This window comes from Dermochelys coriacea, chromosome 10, assembly GCF_009764565.3.
Source record: "Dermochelys coriacea isolate rDerCor1 chromosome 10, rDerCor1.pri.v4, whole genome shotgun sequence".
Classification (NCBI taxonomy): domain Eukaryota; kingdom Metazoa; phylum Chordata; order Testudines; family Dermochelyidae; genus Dermochelys; species Dermochelys coriacea.
The window spans coordinates 78,850,992-78,872,814 of NC_050077.1; the positions used below are offsets into that span (position 1 = coordinate 78,850,992).

The window sequence follows — 21,823 nt, forward strand, 5'->3', positions numbered from 1 at the left end:
GTGATGTTTGTTTTACAGAAAGCATTAGGAAAAAGGCAAATGCAGAATCCACTTCTCCAAGGAAGTGTACAGCAATGTAACAGCTGAAGGGGAAATGACTGTACAATGCTGCCTCAGCTGATTTCCCCCTAGAACGACAGCAATTGAACCGAAATCATTGAACTATTCACTAAAAAGTGGCCATAAAACTTAAGGGCTTCTTGTCATGACAAGTGGCACTTCTGCTGCTTCCACTTGAGTTCAGGTAAATGAGGAGACATCAGCACATGCTAATAATTTTAAAACCTCTTTATACAAGTGTGGGGTTTATTTGCTGTTGCATAGATGCTGGTGACTGTAATACAAGCTAGGTGAAATCTCATTTGTGATACTGTGTCTATGTTTCTATCAGGACTCTGATATTTTCTTACTGTAATTTGTTTACATCTCATTTTTTGTATGTATATAATTTTTTTTTTTATAAGTTACAAAGGGGAGAATCTTTCTATTTAACGTGTAGTAAGATGTGTTCTTTACCCAAACATCTTCAATTTTTGTCTGTCACCTGTTGGTCTGTCATCTGTTGGAGGAATGCTCAAATTGTATCGACACCAGCAGCTAAACATTTGTTGTGGGGTGGGGAGGGGTGGATGTTACCTGGACTGTATTAAAAAAGGGATCAGATTTTGGATCCCAAAGCCTCAACAGTTTCTCATTAGCTGGCATTTGAAAGGCTACAAATTCCATAATCCTGTGCAATTGAATGTTTGTTATTTAGAATCTGCCCTTTCCAAGGTTAAAGTCATACTATAGATTTGAGCCATCTTCACACAAATACACAATTTAGGGAAACCAAAATACAGTTTTGTTAGAGAGTCAATACTTTTCCAATTCATTTTACCTTATATAGATGAACCCCACTTACTTTTTGTGCTCTAAAAGTGCACAACTCAAAAGTAAGAGAGATTTGAAGAGTCAGTTCCCCTCCTTGGCACATAAACATCTGCATATTCCCTAAAGGGAAAAACGTCAGCATATATGCTAACATGTTTTCGCCACACAGGTATCCTTGCCTTGAGTGCCAGTACATGGTTTACTCGATTTCGGTACAGAAGAGATAATCATTTGTTATTTATACCAACCCTCACAAAGAGCACTCTTTTCTTAAGAAACACTCAGCAATTTGTCTTGTGAAGTTTTGTATTTTTTAGTTTTAAGGGGGCAATAAAATCTGTTCTCCAATAAACGAGAATATTTTTCTTGTAAGGTGATGGGCGATTTCTCTCTCAGTTCAATCTGTATTTTATAAAACACTTTTTAAAATTCACATCCACATGCTGAAAAAACTCTTATCCAACACAAGTAAATTGGAATTCACTATGATTCAAGCTGTTTTACTGTTCAAGAAACAATGTTAAATTCTGCTTAGATTTGCTTTAAGATACTTCAACAGACCTTTTCTGATGGTTGCTCTGCACTTTGATGCTATTTACATCCACATGCAGCTCTGAAAGATCATGTTAAACTACAGTAATTCTATTTAGTCAATTAGAAAAAAAGCCACTTGTTGAAATTGAAGTTTTATTGAAAACCATTGTTACAGCTAGCAAGAAAGTTAAAAAATTTTTAATGCTTTATATTTCAGGTAGAAATAAAGTAACTAACTTGCAACACAACTTATAAAGCAAATAAGTGATGGCAACATTGGCACTTCATTTTTTTAATCCAAATATTCAACAAAATTATAAATGCGCTTTTAAGTACCCAACCTGCATGTGCAATATATACAGCTAAATAAAAATATAAAAAAGAAATGGGGTTCCGTTTTAAGAACGTGGTAGTGAAAACTTTGGTAGCAAAATGTATCTCAATTCTTTAAAACTGGAGTCTTCTCAAAGGTGCTTCCTTATATTTAAAGATAAGCTTAAACCAAAGTATCCTGGTACGCTTCTGTAAATTACTGTTCTCGGTTGCATTACACTGAATAATATCAACCCTATTGGAGTTACACAGTGATAACCGGCTAACATAAGAAAAGGCAAATTGGAAACAGCTGCTTATATACAGGAAGACAACCAGATTGGTTCACTTCTTTAACTGATGCTGAGAAAGCTACTGTGGCTCTTATTCACTGCTGCTCTGAAGCTTGATTTTCTGGACTTCCAGTTCTTCTGCACTAACCATAGAAGGATCAATGGCTGCATATCGCGTACCGTGGAACTGCAGTAAGTGTATCTGTTGGACAGGAAAAGCAGTAATTCTGAAGCAGTAATACAGAATTATGGGTAAGGTACAAGGTAAAAGGAAAGCAGCACTGCCACCCCAGCCAGTGAAATCCAGGAACCGGTCCCCATTACAGTTCAGTCAAAGCACAGCATTAGTTCATACACCAAAATTTGCTCCACCTACACGGAACACAAGAGCTCAGGTGGACTGCAGAGACATCAGGCACGTGAAAGCCAACCTCAAACCCAGGACCAATAAGTGTGGCTGCTGTGTAGCCCTGACCCCTGCTCACCAGTTAGGTTCAGTGCCTGCAGCTCCCAAAGGTTAGGGAACAGCAGCAGATGAGGGTATGAGAAAGATGGGACTCTGCTAGGAAAGGTTTGAATTTCAGAGGCTTACCTGGATGTAGACATTGACTTCAGCACTTCTGCAGAGATAAGGGAAATTGCCTCCTGTTTTAAGGTGAGCTCTTCTGGCATTGGGGTACAGTTTGTACATTTCTTCTTTTGCTTCAGTTGAAAGTGCACTCTGATCAAACACCTTGAAAACAGAGTAATTCTGAAGCCAATCAAGTTTTTTGTAGCTACTTACCATAGCATACTAGAAGCGTGCTGCCCTTAGAATAATTCTAACAATCACCTCACTGCTTTCTAGCTTCTTTGTGGTGTGATATTTGCCTGACAGTGAAATCCATCTCCAAGAATAAAGCCCACTGTCTTACTGTATAAAATAAATTACACGTAGCCTCTGATGCTTATTTAACGTGTGAGGCTTTGCCCTCCAGTAATAAGCCTAGGAGTGATTTCCTATATTGTTCACATCTGCCGCAGTTATTACAGTTTGACCTCAACATGACGCTGAAATTGATAGGAATGGAGAACAGTTGCATCTTTAAGATCAACTAATTTTATAGGCATGTCATAATTCAGAAAATTGAAGTCATGCTGCCCTAGTTTATAGCACGCTGAGCTCAGATTGTACTGTGCATGATACCCCAATGACATTTTACATTTAATTCACAGGGTTGCATAACGAGTAGAAAGTAACATCTAACATGAAATTAGATCTTCCCTGTTTTGTTATACATAGGTGATAAAGTATTAAAGTTGCTCATGGAATAGCCAAATCCTACCCAATCCAGCCAGGTGAAGCAATAGGCTAAAAGAAAAAAAAAAAAAAACAACTTACGTCCATAATAGTTACAGGAATGTCTCGAATTTTATGAGGTTCCACATAGGAGTTCTGGCAGTTGAGGGTAAGTCTTGAAGCTAACTCACTCTGGCCCAGGCTTTCCAGCTTTCAATAAATGGAAATAAAGACTATGAATTCAGTTTCACTTGGGTAGGTTTATGGTAATATAGCAGAAGAAATGGGCAGAACCCAAATTTTGCTAAGGAGCGGGATCTAGGTTAGGTCCAATTGCCCCAAATTTGAGTGGCACTGCAACCCAAGGCACAAGGTCGCCACAACACTCCCTCAGATTTGGTCCATCGTGATGGGGGGCAAGGAGGAGGGTGACCAGGCCAAATATGAATAAATGACTTTGCACCCTGGTGCATGGGGTCACAATGCCACTCAATTGTTCTGGCCGCCCCTCCATCATCTGGTCTGGGAGAGCCACCTCTCCCCCCACCCAATCACTGCACCCCTGCAAAGAAATATGGTGGCTACTGGTCATTTTTAAAAAGAGCCCTGACCACTACTTCCTTAAGAAGGGCTTAAATTACAGTTTTACATCCCTACAGTATCCCCTTCCAGGCATGAGAGGCAGACTTCAAAGCATTCTCAACTACATAATGACAGAGGCATCCCATAGGGTCTCCAGTGTCCCAGGTGCTGCTTCTCTAGAGGATGCAAGGGAGTCAATACACTTCCACGTACATTAGCCTCTCTCTCTTGAATGGAGCTTGAACTTAACCACAGCTAGTTAGGCAAGTAACACTGTTTGCATGGCATCTTGAAAATATCAAATGTCCCTTAAGGAATGGAGACAAACAAGAGGCAGATCCTTAGCTGGTGTAAATGGTCATAGCTCCATTGAAGTCAATAGAGCTATGCAAAGTAACACCTGCTCAGGGTCTGCCACTTATTGTTTATCCTTTATATTAGGTAAGTAAAGATGGCAGCAGTGTACCTATGGCATATATGTTATGCTATCTCTAGAAGCAAGATTAAACATGCCCAATATTACCAGAATGAGCCCTGGTCTACACTAGACGTTGAGGTCGAATTTAGCAGCGTTAAATCGATTTAACCCTGCACCCGTCCACATGACAAAGCCCTTTTTTCCAACTTAAAGGGCTCTTAAAGTCGATTTCCTTACTCCACCCCCAACAAGGGGATTAGCGCTAAAATCGGTTTTGCTGGGTCGAATTTGGGGTACTGTGGACGCAATTAGCTTCCCGGAGGCCAATACCGTCTATCTCAGAGTGCTCCATTGTGACTGCTCTGGACAGCACTCTCAACTCAGATGCACTGACCAAGTAGGAAAAGGCCCGCGAACTTCTGAATTTCAATTTCCTGTTTGGCCAGTGTGGCAAGCTGCAGGTGACCATGCAGGAGTCCCAGAATTGCAAAAGAGCTCCAGTATGGACCGAACGGGAGGTACGGGATCTGATCGCTGTATGGGGAGAGGAATCTGTGCTATCAGAACTACGTTCCAGTTTTCGAAATGCCAAAACATTTGTGAAAATCTCCCAAGGCATGAAGGACAGAGGCCATAACAGGGACCCGAAGCAGTGCCACGTGAAACTTAAGCTGAGGCAAGCCTACCAGAAAACCAGAGAGGCGAACGGCCACTTCGGGTCAGAGCCCCAAACATGCTGCTTCTATGATGAGCTGCATGCCATTTTAGGGGGTTCAGCCACCACTACCCCAGCCGTCTTGTTTGACTCCTTCAATGGAGATGGAGGCAACAGAGAAGCAGGTTTTGGGGACGAGGAAGATGATGATGATGAGGTTGAAGATCGCTTGTTTGCTGTGAGCTGAGAAACCAGTTTTCCCCGACAGCCAGGAACTGTTTCTCAATCTGGACCTGGAGCCGGTACTCCCTGAACCCACCCAAGGCTGTCTCCCAGACCCACCAGGCAGAGAAGGGACCTCTGGTGAGTGTACCTTTTAAAAATACTATACAAGGTTTAAAAGCCAGCATGTTTAATGATTAATTTGCCCTGGCATTCGTGGCTCTCCTGGATATACTCCCAAAGCCTTTGCAAAAGGTTTCTGGGGAGGGCAGCCTTATTCCATCCACCATGGTAGGACACTTTACCACTCCAGACCAGTAGCACGTACTCCACCAGCTGCATGCGTTTCAAGGATCACAGGATCTTCTCCTTCCCAGAGGCTAGCGAAGATTAGAAGGCGAAAAAAACGCAGTCACGATGAAATGTTCTCTGAGCTCATGCTGTCTTCCCACACTGACAAAGCACGGAGGCAGACAATGTCAGAGTGCAGGAAAGCATAAAATGCCCAGGAGGAGAGGTGGCGGGCTGAAGAGAGGGCTGAAGCTGAAAGGTGGCAGCAGCGTGATGCGAGGAGGCAGGATTCAATGCTGAGGCTGCTGGAAGATCAAACTAATATGCTCCAGCATATGGTTGAGCTGCAGGAAAGGCAGCAGGAGCACAGACCGTTGCTACAGCCCGTGTAACCAACCACCCTCCCCTCCCCAAGTTCCACAGCCGCCTCATCCAGATGCCCAAGAACACGGTGGGGGGCCAGCCACCCAGCCACTCCACCCCAGGGGATTGCCCAAGTAACAGAAGGCTGGCATTCAATAAGTTTTAAACTTTTAAAGTGCTGTGTGGCTTTGTCCTTCCCTCCTCTACCACCCCTCCTGGGCTACCTTGGTAATTATCCCCCTATTTGTGTGATGAATTAATAAAGAATGCATGAATTTGAAGCAACAATGACTTTATTGCCTCTGCAAGCTGTGATCGAAGGGAGGTGGGGAGAGTGGTTAGCTTACAGGGAAGTAGAGTGAACCAAGGGGCGGGGGGTTTCATCAAGGAGAAACAAACAGAACTTTTACACCATAGCCTGGCCAGTCATGAAACTGGTTTTCAAAGCTTCTGAGGTGCATCGCACCCTCCTGTGCTCTTCTAACCGCCCTGGTGTCTGGCTGTGCGTAACCAGCAGCCAGGCGATTTGCCTCAACCTCCCACCCCGCCATAAACGTCTCCCCCTTATTCTCACAGATATTGTGGAGCGCACAGGAAGCAGTAATAACAGTGGGAATATTGGTTTCGCTGAGGTCTAACCGAGTCAGTAAACTGCACCAGTGCGCTTTTAAACGTCCAAATGCACATTCTACCACCATTCTGCACTTGCTCAGCCTGTAGTTGAACAGCTCCTGACTACTCTCCAGGCTGCCTATGTATGGCTTCATGAGCCATGGCATTAAGGGGTAGGCTGGGTCCCCAAGGATAACTATAGGCATTTCAACATCCCCAATGGTTATTTTCTGGTCTGGGAAGAAAGCAGCTTTTCCCTTCCTGCAGCTTTTGAAACAGACCAGAGTTCCTGAAGATGCGAGCGTCATGTACCTTTCCCAGCCATCCCACATTGATGTTGGTGAAACGTCCCTTGTGATCCACCAGTGCTTGCAGCACTATTGAAAAGTACCCCTTGCAGTTTATGTACTCGCTGGCTTGGTGCTCCGGTGCCAAGATAGGGATATGGGTTCCGTCTATGGCCCCACCACACAGTTAGGGAATCCCATTGCAGCAAAGCCATCCACTATGAACTGCACATTTCCCAGGGTCACTACCCTTGATATCAGCAGATCTTTGATTGCGTTGGCTACTTGCATCACAGCAGCCCCCACAGTAGATTTGCCCACTCCAGATTGATTCCCGACTGACCGGTAGCTGTCTGGCGTTGCAAGCTTCCACAGGGCTATTGCCACTCGCTTCTCAACTGTGAGGGCTGCTCTCATCTTGGTATTCTTGTGCCTCAGGGCAGGGGAAAGCAAGTCAAAGTTCCATTCAAGTGCCTTTATGCATGCAAAAGTTTCGCAACCACTGGGAATCGTCCCAGACCTGCAACACTATGCGGTCCCACCAGTCTGTGCTTGTTTCCCGGGCCCAGAATTGGCATTCCACCACATGAGCCTGCCCCGTTAGCACCATGATGCCCACATTGCCAGGGCACGTGCTTTGAGAGAAGTCTGTGTCCATGTCCTCATCACTCTCGGAACCGTGCTGACGTCGCCTACTTGCCCAGTTTCGCTTTGCCAGGTTCTGGTGCTGCATATACTGCTGGATAATGCGTGTGGTGTTTAATGTGCTCCTAGTTGCCAAAGTGATTTGAGCGGGCTTCATGCTTGCTGTGGTATGGTGTCTGCACAGAAAAAAGGCGCGGAACAATTGTCTGCTGTTGCCCTGACGGAGGGAGGGGCGACTGACGACATGGCTTACAGGGAATTCAAATCAACAAAGGGGGTGGCTTTGAGAAAAACTGAATGGTCGCCTCAAGGATAGAACTCAAAACTGGGTTTAGCAGGCCATTGATTTCACAGAGGGAGGGAGGAGACAATGAATACAAAACAAATCTGGTCTATTTCTTGTTTTGAGCCACTTCATCTATCTTTATACATCTTGCTAGCAGCAGACTGTGCAGTAAGACCGCTAGCCATCACCTCCTCCTGGGTGCTCGGCAGAAGACGGTGTAGTATGATTGCTGGTCATCATCTTCTGTTGGCTGCAGATTAAAAGACAGTGCACTGCCAGTAGGACTCCATCGCCATGAGACGAAACCAGGGAAATGACCTGGCTGAGTCACTCCCATGTTTGTCCAGGCACCTGGTTAAAAGCAACCAGGACTACATCGACAACGGCTACCAGTCATACTGCACTATCTGCTGCCAAAAGGCAATAAACTGCTGCTGTGTAGCAATGCAGTACCATGTCCGCCAGCACCCAGGAGACATACGGTGACGGTTAGCTGAGCGGTCTCCATGCTGCCATGGTATGGCGTCTGCACAGGTAACAAGAAAAAAAGGCGCAAGACGATTGTCTGCCCTTGCTTTTATGGAGGGAACGGGGGCCTGACGATATGTACCCAGAACCACCCGCGACAATGTTTTAGCCCCATCAGGCACTAGGATTTCTACCCAAAATTCAAATGAGCCGTGGAGACTGCGGGAACTGTGGGATAGCTACCCACAGTGCCAAGCTCCGGAAGTCGACGGTTGCCTCAGTACTGTGGACACACTCCGCCGACTACATGCACTTAGAGCATTTGTGTGAGGACACACACACACACACGACTGTATAAAAACGCTTTCTACAAAACCGACTTTTATAAATTCGACCTAATTTCATAGTGTAGACATACCCTTAGACATCCACGACTCACCCTATCAACCATGAAATCGATTCCATCTGCCATTACAGGATCTACAGGACCAGAAGCAAAGTTTCCAAGAACAATTTTCTTCAGCATAAATGCAGGCATTAGCCAAAAGCTGAAATATAAACAAGAGATCACATGAATCTCTTCAAGTTTAAAGACCTCCAAAAATAAAAAAAGTTGTGTTTTCTGGTATGCATCTCTCTTCTCCCCCCTCCCTGCTCTGCAAAAACACATTTCATTTCAAATCAAGTTGTTTGTGTAGGACTTCACTAGGGCAATCATTGCATAAGCTTTTAAGATAACAGATAGAGAACTGCATGTATAGGAATATAATACACTGAAAGTTACTGACTTTATCCTGCGAGTGTATTTTAAAGGTATTCTTTGCCACACAGTGGTTTCATTCAAGCTTCTCTGTATGTAGAGTTTAATATACTCGGGTAGGCAAAACAAAGATCTAGTCTTGACCCAGTCTTCCCCAGGTCCGATTGTATCAGTCATAAAAGTTTAAGACAAAAAACAAAAACCTCTCCAACGTTATAATTCCAGGTTTCAAAATTCCGATTGTGAAAGTGCACCTTCCTTGTAACATGGCTTTTTAAAGTATTTTGCCACCTGTTTTTCCATTGCTTGCTCAGATTACCAGCAAGTAATCGGTTTTTGAAACTGCGTTTGTCTAAAACTCTGACATTTTACTATAAAATGTAATGTCAGTCTTTGACTTATCAGTATTTCTCACCTGTTTGCAGTCCATGTCTGGTTAAAAATGGAAGTGTCACTGAAAGAATTACACAGGATCAGAGACTGAACTCTGGGGGATTTGTGTGTATACTCAGCAAATTTTTGAGCCAAAAAGCCTCCCAAAGAAGCTCCGAAAAGGTGAACCTAATTTAAAACCAAAACATAAGTACATGCCGTGTAACAACTTAAATCAATCCTGAATATCCATATAACATATTACAAAAAGCATAACAAACAACATTACAATGCTATTCCTTTCCTTGTATTCTGACAAACTGAAAGCTTATTAGAAATAACTGAAGTTCACAAATTTTATTTTCAACCCCAAAAACCTAAAATTCCTCTCAGATATTGTAATTAAAAAAAAAGATACTTTAAAGGACTGAAAATAAAGGCACAGGCAACATATTTGTCTCAAAAATTCAAATCAGGACTTTAGTATATTTATCATGCCAAAATCAATATGGTATGAACATTTATTTTAACCACTCTTCAATAGCTATTCCAGATTGATGATGCTATGATAGGTCATTTACTACCATTACTTACTACGAGTATTGTTTATGTGTATTATTGTAGCACCCATTGTGCCATGGACTGTCCAAACAGAATAAAAAGACTGTCTCTGCCCCAAAGACTTAAGTCATTAATTAATAGGATTAACTGAGGTTTTAACTAAAAAACAGAAATAAAAAACCACACGCAATTTAAAAAAAAAAAAAAAAGTCCTGACAGTAGCGACTAATGAATCAAAGCAGGACAACTTTTGGATCGTGTTTGCTTCGATTTGAATTTCTGGTTTTTAATTAGCTTGCATTATGGCATAGATGTTTCCTGCATGTTAGTTCTTAATAAACTCTAGGCTTTTTTACCTAACTTTTTTATAAGCAACCCCACGTTATTTGCCAATCTCAGGGCACTAACTTTATCCAGTTGTAGGTGGTCTAGTAGTTTCCTGAATCCGTCGCAGAACTCAAGATGGTCCCAATACACTGGATACTGCAACTAGAGTAATAAAGTAAAATTAAACTATAGTCAGTAATCAAATGAAGCTGTTCTTTGAGCAACTGCTCTTTCATATCTCCAGAAGCACCTTTTGGCTTTCTGCTTAAAAATATTTAAAGCCTTGCATATTAAAGCCTGGCCAAATAGATGTAGATAAGACGTTCAACATGATAACTGGATGATGTACAACAGAATGAGAATTTTGCATAATAGACTGATGTTGTTTTGGTGGTTTCCATACCATATAAAATCAGCAGAAATAAAATCATTAGCTAGTAAAGATGTAGTGAGTCACTTAAAGCTACACAACTGTTTGCATAAATAAGGCTTCTACTAAAAAAATTCAGATCCTCCTTGTGGAATTCACAGCAGCAGAGAGGCATCAAAACACACACTACAACTAAGTCCTTCTAAAAAAAAATCTTGTGACTTAATATTTTCAGACATGCTAGCTAGGCCAGTGAGTAATCAAGTTGTATGCCTTTTCAGTAAACTCATCCTCTTAAGATAAAGGATGGCAACCCCTCATCTACTGTACAACTGACATGGGAACAGGAGGCAGAAATGAAAGGTTTCCTTCTGAAACAACAGACACTGGTCACTGCTGGAGGGAAACCAGATTGACCAATGTCTGATCCAGTAGAAAGACTTATAAATTCTACCCATATTAAAAAAAACCCATCAGCTTTGCTCCATTTTGAAAGATGGAAGGTGAAAGGTGCAAACTATGATGGAAGCAGACACAGAAAGGTGAACAAGACCAGAAGCGGTCAAGGAAAAACAAAGGCAGTAAAGGCCTGAGGGGCAGAGACCCATAACTATACGAGGACAGTTAACCTAAAGGCTCCAGTATGACTGAAATTACCCACTTAGTTAAATTTTTAAACACTAGGTAACACTTCTTAAAATGATGTGGATAAGTGGTGTAGTCTGGCTGTATTTTGACCAGTTACTTCACGTTATGTTGGCCTTTCAGAGAAACCAACTACCATGGTTATTTTCCTGACCAATATCAAGCTGAATCAGAGGAGCAAACAGAGATCCAACTGGAGACAAAGCAAGGCAGTGGGAAATGGTTGCACTGGAAAGAGTGTCACCTGCAAACTTACAATTCCTCTTGTACAAAACTCCAAGAGAAATGAATGTGTAGGATTCTACCAAATTCACGGCCATGAAAACACATCACGGACTGTGAAATCTGGCCTCCCCCCATGAAATCTGATCTTTGTGTGCGCTTCTACCGTATATTATACGGATTTCACAGGGGAGACCAGTGTTTCTCAAATTGGGGGTCCTGTCCCAAAAGGGGATCATGGGGGGTTGTAAGGTTATTTTAGGTGGATTGCAGTATTGCCACCCTTACTTCTGTGCTTCTGCTGGCAGGGCGCTGCCTTCAGAGCTGGGTGGCTGGAGAGCGGTGGCTGTTGGCTGGGTGCCCAGCTCCGAAGGCAGTGCCCTGCCAGCAGAAGCTTAGAAGTAAGGGCGGCAATACCATGCCAGGCCATCCTTACTTCTGTGCTGCTGCTGCCGGCGGCTCTGCCTTCAGACTTGGGCTCCTGGTCAGCAGCTGCTGCTCTCCAGCTGCCCAGCTCTGAAGGCAGCACTGCTGTCAGCAGCAGCACAAAAGTAAGGGTTGCTGTACCGCAACCCCCACACACAACAACCTTGCAACCCTTCCCCCTCCCCTACCCCCGGACTCCTTTTTGGCTCAGGGCCCCTACAATTACAACATCTTGAAATTTCAGATTTAAATAGCTGAAATCATGAAATTTATGATTATGAAAATCATATCACCATGAAATTGAACCAAAATGAACTGTGAATTTGGTAAGACCCTATGAATGAGACATCAGCAAACTCCAACTCCTGATGTTCATGGAGTAAAGAAAAAAAAAAACAGATCACAGAATTAATTCACTAGGTATAAATCTAATATACATTTTTGTATGTTTCACGTACTCACTTTTGTGAGCACAGGTTTGGGTTACGCCCAGTTTTGCATGTTACATACCCCAGAACATACCTTAGATTAGCCTTCCCTGGAGTTCTCTGCTTTGATTCCTCTAAAAATTATGAGCTAAATGGACTTAGAAACTGACCTTTACCAGATGCATCTAAAACTCTAGTTTTATTTACTGTAATGTAAGAGCAAACAAACACTGAATTTTGATGTTGCATTGAGAATACTCACAGCAATAACTCTGTAACCCCATCCGGTCAGGGCCAAAATCTGCTGGAAAAACACATCTGCAGTTCCACTTACAGGTGGAAGAAATATGAGTGGGCACCTGATGATCTTAGGTCCTGCATCATATAGTGACCACACTTTACTATCATCATCATCTACTATGATCTGGAAGAAGAAAATTTAGTGAAATTTGTATAAGCTTGATACCAGATATCTCCCATTCAGTTTCTAGTAATGTTTTTCACAAACCTGTGATACAAGATTTTTCTTTCAAACAAATTCACCCTTTGCTCTCCTTCAGAATAAAACTTTTCACCCCTTGCCTATTTAATAAATGTGATGTTTACACTGTCCACATACACACATCTTGTTGTGAAATAGAAAAGAAGCTGGTCAGACTACCTGATACAAGCTAGCTTACTTTATCTCTGAACAGTATGGTTTTAGTTAATAGAACAGTCACTGTCTTATCAAAGTTTGTGATGTTCTGAACAACTGAAGTCCAGGGCAAGTGCCAGAAGTAAATTGTCAGGTTGCAGAAATTGTTTTATGTAGGAATCTTTTCCTTACCAATATACAAGTTACATAACCCCAGCTGAGCTAATGTTCGGTTTGAGTTTACCAGCTTCCTGAATCAGGCACTCTGGTCCTCTGTATCAGATATACCAATTTTCATACCTAAAATTACTCTAGGAATAAATCATGGGAACATCCCAATAGTCTGTTTACAAACAGAACCGACTCTCAGAAGTAGCAGCACATGCTTGGCCAGGAAGAAAACTCCTTCTATCGTTTGACTAGCCCCTTGCCTGCTAAAGGCCTGATAATCTATACCGCCAAGAACATCCTCCTCCGACTGTGAAACACCACCAAAGTTCTGGGTTGAAAGGACAGCACCCTGCAACCGACTCATTTTTTCTAGGTCCTGATGTATGGAGGTAGATGGGGGTGGGCTAAGAACTTGCAGGACTGGTGACTATTCAACACTACTGTCTTAAACAGACCCAGAAAATTGTGATCACTAATTTGAAACAATGGAGGTCTGATTGTAAAACAGGGACACTGTACAGAAGATACCCAAAGTAGTACAAGCTGTAATGGGACAGAGGGAGCCGATTTATTGTCAAGGAGGAATTCACTAGAATGTTCAAGGGAGAGAAGTTGGAGAGGCAGAGCGGCACATGACCAACAGAAGCGGTGGCTAGCTTAGACCCTGGCCACTACCGTTGCCCTTACAGGCCAAAAACCTTCAGACCTTTGTGTTCTGCCTGTCTTATGCTAGGAATTCAAGATCCAAGAATGAAAATCCTGCACAAGTGGCATCTTTAAAGAATAAGAGTTTGAGAAGTCTCAATCCCCCATTTTCAGGGTTTGCTTTTCAGACATATTGCTGTGTATATTTAGGATGATTTTTTAAAGGTACAAAACTCACCAGTAGTACAGGACTATAGGCCAAATAAACTCGGTGACCATAAAACCTCAAGATAAAGCCTATGCAGTACAACAGATGCATGACCTTTCTGTTTATGTAGCTGTGATCCATTTTAAATTTATAACTTATTCAACTGTTGGCACCAAAAGCTTTTTCTCATTGTCATAGTAGTACAACCCCTCTCTTGATACGCCGGGAATGCCAGATCACAAATCCTAAAATCTGCCAGGCTGATGACAAATCTGTGGTTTACAAGGAAGTCTGTACTTGAGGTTCAGGGAGCATGTGATTATCACATCATCAGTCATTTTTGTAAAGTTTCCAAGCAATTTAGAAAGGACTTAGTGCCAGGACTTCTCAGAGCCCTGGAACTGCTAAGGAACTCACATTTCTACTTTTATATTAAGCAAAAGAAAGTTCTCCTCTGCTATGCAAGACTATTAATTGAATCTGCTCATCATGGCCCTTTGTGTTTGTGTAACAAGAGCATATCTTCATGATTTTAAAATGAAACATACCTTACACTGAGTACTTCACTTGAGGATATTAGCAAGTGTTAAAGAAATGATTAAGACTCAATACATGCAATGGGGAACTGAGGTCCAGAGAGATTAAATTACTTTCCCCAAAGCCAGACAACTAGCGGCACCCAGAGCGTGGCAAGCACTTGTTCCATTTGATAGAATCATATAATATGTAGATTTACTGCGATGTGTTTTCATCTGCAATAAATGTTGCATAGTTGAGTCACACCGATTAACAGTTGATTCAGACAGACTACTGACCTTCTTCTGTTATACCACACTTGATTGATCATTGAATTTACATTTTGGGTGAAATCTGGCTCCAGTGAAATAAGTGGCAAAACTCCCACTGACGTCAGAGCCAAAATTTCACCCTATAACTGTCTCAGAGCAGGATAATATTTTAGATAGTAAGACATACTGTTTTACAGATAGCCGGTGTGACATTTTAAAGAGACTGAACACTCCACTCGTACAGCACCTCCTACCTGAGACTCTCAAAGCACTTTATGAAGTTGAGTTCATTTAAACTCTGCGTTCTCCCCACCCCCAGCCCATTTTACACTCAGGAAACTGTGCTATATGCAGTTTAAATGACTTGCACAATGTTTTGCAAAGGCTTCCTGAATGACGAACACAGCACAAGGGCTCCTGGCTCCAAGCCCTGTCCTCTACCCACAAAACCAACTTTCTTCCCCACCATACACATCTGTAAGTTACAACTTGTACCTATAAAGCACTTTTCTTTGCAACACTGCAGCCTAACTATGGGAATGACTTCTCACATTTCGAAAATGCAATTGCCAGTGGGGTGGAAGGCAGAAGCCATTCTGCACCAGAAGTACTAGTAGTTTTAAGGAGAGGAAGCGAAGAGCCATTTCTCCAGTTAGAACTGCAGGGTAAATTTTATGTAAGCAGCATAGTTATCTGCAGTGGACTTTAGCCAGTATGCCACAGTAAGTTCTCATCCCTGATCCCATTGCACTCTTTGGTTGTTATCGATCGCAGGTAGTAAAGAGTACGGCTATAAACAGATAGCATCATCAAACTAGGATCAGAGGCAGAGTGAAAGACAGTCTTTAAAAACGGATTCAATTTTCAGCATCCCGCTAAGCCTCTTTCTAAAAGGAACTGGCTTCCATTTATTTGTGACCTAAGCAGGAAGGGGGAGAAGTAGCAGTGACAACACGTGACGGGTGCAGGAAAAGCAATGAGAAATAGCCTAATATCTCCAAGCCTCTCATCCCCACTACCCCACAAAGAACAAACTGTGGGAGCTCACTACATTGATCTGGTGGCAGCACAAAGCAGCAGCTAGGACTGGAGGGAAGAAGTAACTATACTGTTTTCTTGCCAGCCCTGTTTACCCTCTCTCTGCATCAGAGAGCCTTGCCTCCTCCTCCTTACTGACCATATTGCTAACAATCACAGGCAAAGAGGGAAAGGTCTTATTCCTAGAAACAACCCCCACAATGAAGTATAATTAAAATTGAGCTTTTCCCCATCAGAGACCAAGACTGGCTTGTTTAGGTCTCACCCACTACCCATATTCATCACGGTGGTATCTTTAACTCTGCTTACTTCAAAATAAAAAGCGACAATCAGTAAAGAAAGTTATACTTTGGAGGCTCATATAAAACCTTCCTCACTGATTACCCTGCAATTTATGCATATTTTTATTTAATAAATCAATTATCAGCAAGTAGAGAGTTATATTTGCTCAAGAGTTTACATGCAATGCAGTTCCTGTAGAAAGTGGCACAGTATTCCACATTCACTGTATCTTATGGGTGTTATTTCCATCCCATTAAATCCCCAGTATGATGATATGCAGGCTAAATTATGACCTCCGTACACCTATGCTATCTCTTGGCCTACAGGTTAAGTGCAATTACATCTGTGCATACCCATTTTGGGCATAATCTGGAGGCAATGGGACTACAAAAAGGTAATTTGGCCTGCAGCACCATTACTACTCATAATGTATGAGATGGAAAGAGTCCATAGCTTGACTGTCAGAAACCAAGATGAATTTATGAAGCTGACAGCAAAAGTATTTTACTAATTGCAAAAGGAATGAATTTGACATGGAAATCAGTGAGATACAATGAGCAGAGAATCCCACATGCCTTTTATTTAAAAAAAAAAAAAATCACTTCTTGGGGAGAATTGCACATGAAGATTTGGGACCAAGCATAAGCTGTATTTAAGAACAAAGATATCCACAATAACTGTGGTTCAGATATGTCATCTCTACATAGTGACCTGGGTGAAATGCCCTAGCATAAAGAAAAGGAGTACTTGTGGCACCTTAGAGACTAACAAATTTATTAGAGCATAAGCTTTCGTGAGCTACAGCTCACTTCATCGGATGCAGTCCCTAGCATACTGGGCTACAAGACCCACTGCAAAGCAGTGCTCTTTGGGAATCATATAAGCACCCTTTTGCAGCACTTAATGTCCAGAGCAGGGGTAATAAAAGGTCTGCACATCCCAAACACTTGCTCTGGGCCAGCTGGGAAGATGGCTGGATAGTGTGAACATGCAGAAGCTCTCAAATCCTCCCCCACCCAATTATCGCAAATAATGATTTTGCTTTCCAATGCAGCCCATACATCTTTCTACTTGTGGGAATCGAGAAAGCAGCTCAACCCTGAGGAAGGTGAGCTGAAACCCAAAACAAGCAACAAATCTAGATGATGAGTCAAGACAGTAGTGCTGTGTAAGCATATGAATTGCTGGGCATAGAGGGAAAGCCAGCCCCAGCCATGATTGTACATAGCAACCCTTTCAGCTCCACAACCCCTTTCTAATCTCAGCTTCAAACGTTTGTTCCCACAATAGCGCACTCGTGGCCCCCAACAGACACTGCTTTCCAGAAGGCTCCCAAAGCTCAGATGGCACCATGAATCCCATTAGAGGTAACAGACCACCTCCAATGAAAGCTACATTAATATAAAAGTACTTGCCGAGTACTCAAATACCAAGGTGATGGGGGCCATGTCGATACCTAGATCTGCCACTTCCCGTGACTATTTTCCATTACCCACATAGGCCCATTGCGTAGGCAATTTCCACCCCCGCACCCCATGACCCTTCAGAAGTAAGATACCACTTCATAAACAGACAACTAAAACCGTACATACCTTCTTAAGAGGAACTGTACTTCTGAACCAGTTATAGTCAGGAGACACTTTAATCTCTCCCATGATGTTAGATGAAACTGAGGTTGCGTAAACCTGAAACACAGACATGTGATGTTTCAGATCAAGAATGTAGGTTTACACTAATCCAGTGCATAGAAGCCTCATTGTGTATACAAAGGATACGTTTGTTTTTACCTCTTCTCAGTTGACTGTCCTCCCTTGTCAGTCTTCTAACTTGTTCTGCGTTTACTTATCCTTAGCTTTAATTATAACCACTTAGGGATAGTCAGAAAATGCAGTCTCTTGATCAAATATTACTAACCCTCTAATTAGGACTTGATGGTGCCTTCTGTAATAAGACCTTTTCATAACAAAGCATTCCAGTGTAGCAGCTTCTGAAAGGAAGATAGTATTGCAGGGTTTAAGATGTTTTTAAACAGGAAATTATATTTTAACATTCCTTTTAAGCCCGTTTATCAACTGCTCCAAGGTAGCCTCTATTTGAATTTGCTGGTACTTCGCTCACAGTTCACACAATGGACTGTATAAGTACTTATGTTTCATAGGTCTACGGTCCATTTAGTCAAGCATTCAGACAGAACCTCTCATTTAAGTATAATTAACTTAAAAGCATCTTAAAACATGTTAAAATGCTCTCTTCAGATTACATGATACCTATTGTAAAGAACAGTCGAAACTTCAGGGCTTGTCCACATAGGGAAATTGACCAGAATAACTATTGCAAAATAGCTTCCTGTGTGGATAATATTCCAAAATAAAAATCACTTTATTCTGGAATAATTAATTAGTGTGCTTCTAAAATGGGAGTATTATTCTGGAATAAAATCACTTTTATTCCAGAACAAAGTATCTAAAGGCACTCTTCTGGAATAGCTATTCCAGTCAGTTTCCCCACGTAGATAAGTTATTATATATTCTATATGGGATCCTACTTATTTGTAGTAATGAAACTTACATGACTGACATGGGACCTACATTTCACTGGCTGATTAAGCACTAGTTGATTAAGAACTTCCATTTGTACAGCCAATGATGCCAGATAATTTTTTTTAATTCATAGCTGTATGCTGACTGCTTGTTAACTTTAGTTTGCAAGGAAAATCCTGCTACAGTGATTCTTTTCATGTGCTTACAAGAATATAGTGGATAAGGAATGCATAATAAATTTCCTTTTATTAATTATCAATACCCAATTATAATTAATGGCCACTTGTTCATTTTTCTTATTAGAATAAGGCAATTGCTGATTCTGCAACAGATTCTGGTCAGTTTCCCTGAGGGCTAGTCTAGACAGTGTATAAAATCCATTAAAAACCAATTCATTTTGCACCTGGACTAAAGAATTAGTTACAATTCACTTTCATGTCTTCAGAACTCAGATGCCCATTCTCCTGCTGTTTAATGACATGTGAACTCTGAAGGAAGGGCATATTTCCCCTCACCCCACCCATCAAGAAAAATGCACCCCTCTTACCTACAGTTTTCAGTACTGTAGAAAGTCTCATTTTCACTATACAACAAATGTTTCCAGATTCAGAGTTTTCCCATCCAACTGTGTTGGCTGTCATTTCAATTTTGGCTAAATTACTGTTTACAGCACTTATTTTACCACTTGTGCTACTCTGGATGCACAAAAAAGGTATAACGGAGGCCAAATGCCTCTTCCACCCAACAGACTGCAAAGTGCAACAGGCTCAGACATTACTGGAATGGGAAGGGCAGCTGTGCATTAGAAAAAGAAGAGTAGTTCATTCTACTAATTTGCACCTGCCAAAAGTATGGCTTACCCTGTTCATATATAAAAACACATATGGGATGGGATGATGCAATGAAGTACAGCAAAAATAGTAACTGCAAACAAAAAAGTACAATGAACTTTATCCTTTTGTACTATATTTATTATTTACATTATAGTAGCAGTCCGAAGCCCAAATCAGGATCCCACTGAGCAAGACCTTGTATGAACAAATGTAAGGAAATGCTAAACAGGAAGCATTTGTTTAGTCTGCTAAAAGGAATGGCATGCTAAAGAATAATTTTGTTCATTACAAAAGGATTAGAAATCAATTCTATCTAGAATCAGTTCTCATTGTTCCTCTTCTTCTATCTGTTGTTTTAGTACCATTATTAGATGATGGTGATAGGTGCCAGTTACAACTTTGGACACAGGGTTCCTCAATCCAAATCTTAGGTACAGGCAGCATCTGTTCAAACTTTTCCCTCTGACTCTCACTGTCCTATCAATGTATCTCAACAATGACCTGAAGAGACCCCCTCATTGTACTGATAAAGCACATCAATCTCCATGCCCATTCAAACCTTGGGATCACCACTGAGACTGCTAATAAAGAACCCAATCAATGCATTTTGTACAATGGACAGCTATCTACTAGCAATTGGATTGAGATCCTCAAACTCACATCATGTAAGGAAGCCGTCCATCAATTGATAATTAAAGCCAATCACCACCGCAAAACATTTCCCCTTAATTTGCTCGGTTTTTAAAGTTTGCTCTGACCATGCCTGTACCCCTTTTGTGTTTGTCTCTCAAGGATGCTTGTACATATGAATTTCAATGGTATGAAATTCACTTTCGGTGAACGTTCAAAGCAACATATGCAAGTATGCACAGAAACAGAACAACAAGTTCACACCCGTAAATGTGCCATTAACGCTTGCACACTCTTTGAAGTCATGAAACAGAAACAATGCCATGAAAGGTAGCTGGGAAATCAACTAATCAATACAACTCATATGTAGTGAATATCAACAACTCTCAGACTAGTTAATGATCAAGCCAGTGTAGTTAGTGTATTTGAATTAAAAAAAAAAAAAAAAGACTACTTCTAAACAAATACATGTAGGAAAATGTTGCCTACTGATGTACATCTCATAAGTAGAAATAGAGATTAATTGTGTCTGATACATTTTTTGAGACTCATTCACAACACCTCTCTAGTAACTTTCAATTATTAACGGTCCGAAATTCTTTTGAGCCTGTCACAGGAGAGGAAAAACTGCATATATTCTGTTAATTGTTTGGACATCTATTCCCCCAAGCTGCATTTGATCTGCAAGCAACAGACCCATAGGAAGCGCTACTCAGCCCACCCATCAAAATGTTTGCTCTCCTGACATTTTTTGCTGCATCAGCCATGCTATTCCTGCTCCCATGGACACAAAACCTGAATCAGTAAAATTGGGTCTGAAACAGACTGTGCTCATATTGGTACAGGCAGCATAGTCACCACAGCTACAGGCGCTTTAACTTACTAAATAAATTAAAAGTGCCACCGCAGAGAGTTAAAACAGCACCTTTTGGGATATGAGATTACAGGCCCCAACCCTCTCCGTATTCCTGCCCCCCATTCTCTCCCCTCCCCCAGCACAGAGCCCAAGAGCCCTCTTGCCCCTCTGCTCCCTCATTAAGAAAAGGAGTACTTGTGGCACCTTAGAGACTAACAAATTTATTTGAGCATAAGCTTTCCTGAGCTACAAGCTCACTTCATTCCCAAGAGCCCCCTCCACCGTTCCGCTTCCCCCCCACCCCCAGCACGGGGACCCAAGAGCCCCCTCCACCGTTCCGCTTCCCCCCCTCCTCCAGCACGGGGACCCAAGAGCCCCCCCCACCGTTCCGCTTCCCCCCCACCCCCAGCACGGGGGCCCAAGAGCCCCCCCACCGTTCCGCTTCCCCCCCCTCCTCCAGCACGGGGGCCCAAGAGCCCCCCCCCACCGTTCCGCTTCCCCCCCACCCCCAGCACGGGGACCCAAGAGCCCCCCCCTTCACGCCCCCTCCCAATACGCGGGGAGAGAACCCCGTGGCACATCACGGTACCTTGGCTTCTCCGCTCTCTGCCCCATTCTCTGCGGGCAGAAGAGAAGGGGGGAGGGCTCTGTGCGGGGGAGGGGGGGTCCCGCGCGGACGAACCCCTCCCGCTTCTTACCGGCTCCTCCCGCGCGTGGCGGCTCGGGGGTGGGGGTGGGGTGTCTGTCGCCGAGCCTCGCTCCCGGGTCCTCCCAGCGAGGAGCGGACCAAGAGCCCGCTTCCGGGAGCTCGGCCTGCGTCCGATGGGGGCGGAGGGAGCGTACACGCGGACCACGTGATCACCCAGGTGAGCGTTCCCCGCGGACGGCGTCCATCGCTACCGAGGCGGAACAGTGGCGACACGTGACCTGAGGCCTTGGCCACGACCTCGGGGGCAGGGCTCAC

At 42.7% G+C, this 21,823-nt stretch overlaps 2 protein-coding genes across 9 annotated transcripts in view; one reads left to right on the top strand and one right to left on the bottom strand.

Annotated features, from left to right (window-relative positions):
• The window catches only part of ANKDD1A (ankyrin repeat and death domain containing 1A), a 35,304-nt gene extending 34,059 nt beyond the window's left edge, over window positions 1-1,245 (top strand). For 4 of the 5 annotated variants that reach the window (XM_038419445.2, XM_038419444.2, XM_043493411.1 and 1 more), the window contains one exon: window positions 19-1,245. In XM_038419445.2, coding sequence (XP_038275373.1) covers window positions 19-80 — 62 coding nt within the window. In that variant the 3' untranslated portion in view covers window positions 81-1,245. The remainder of the gene's footprint in view (window positions 1-18) is intronic. The other variant, XR_005295295.2, reaches the window with a different exon arrangement.
• A 298-nt stretch (window positions 1,246-1,543) lies between these two features.
• Window positions 1,544-21,823, bottom strand: SPG21 (SPG21 abhydrolase domain containing, maspardin). 4 transcript variants are annotated; one of them, XM_038419460.2, is made up of 10 exons: window positions 21,558-21,823; window positions 17,788-17,987; window positions 17,593-17,685; window positions 12,494-12,655; window positions 10,222-10,302; window positions 9,296-9,441; window positions 8,560-8,668; window positions 3,394-3,501; window positions 2,605-2,745; window positions 1,544-2,214 (listed from the first exon to the last, which is right to left on the bottom strand). In XM_038419460.2, exons 3-10 carry the CDS (start codon window positions 17,653-17,655, stop codon window positions 2,104-2,106), a joined length of 921 nt encoding a protein of 306 aa, XP_038275388.1. In that variant the 5' UTR covers window positions 17,656-17,685; window positions 17,788-17,987; window positions 21,558-21,823; the 3' UTR covers window positions 1,544-2,103. The 4 variants fall into 4 exon arrangements, with proteins under 4 accessions (XP_038275388.1, XP_038275391.1, XP_038275389.1 ...); XM_038419463.2 differs by having other exon boundaries at window positions 17,915-17,987; window positions 21,558-21,775; XM_038419461.2 differs by having other exon boundaries at window positions 21,449-21,774.

Bases quoted from the DNA above. Each gene is read 5' to 3' on its own strand.
- SPG21 (XM_043493414.1), bottom strand. From the start codon at position 17,700: ATGTCTGTGTTTCAGGTTTACGCAACCTCAGTTTCATCTAACATCATG. The intron at 10,303-12,493 runs GTGAGTATTCTC...TTATTACTCTAG, and splicing joins GGGGTTACAGAGTTATTGCT to TTGCAGTATCCAGTGTATTG. The intron at 3,502-8,559 runs GTGAGTCGTGGA...ATTTATTGAAAG, and splicing joins TCGATTTCATGGTTGATAGG to CTGGAAAGCCTGGGCCAGAG.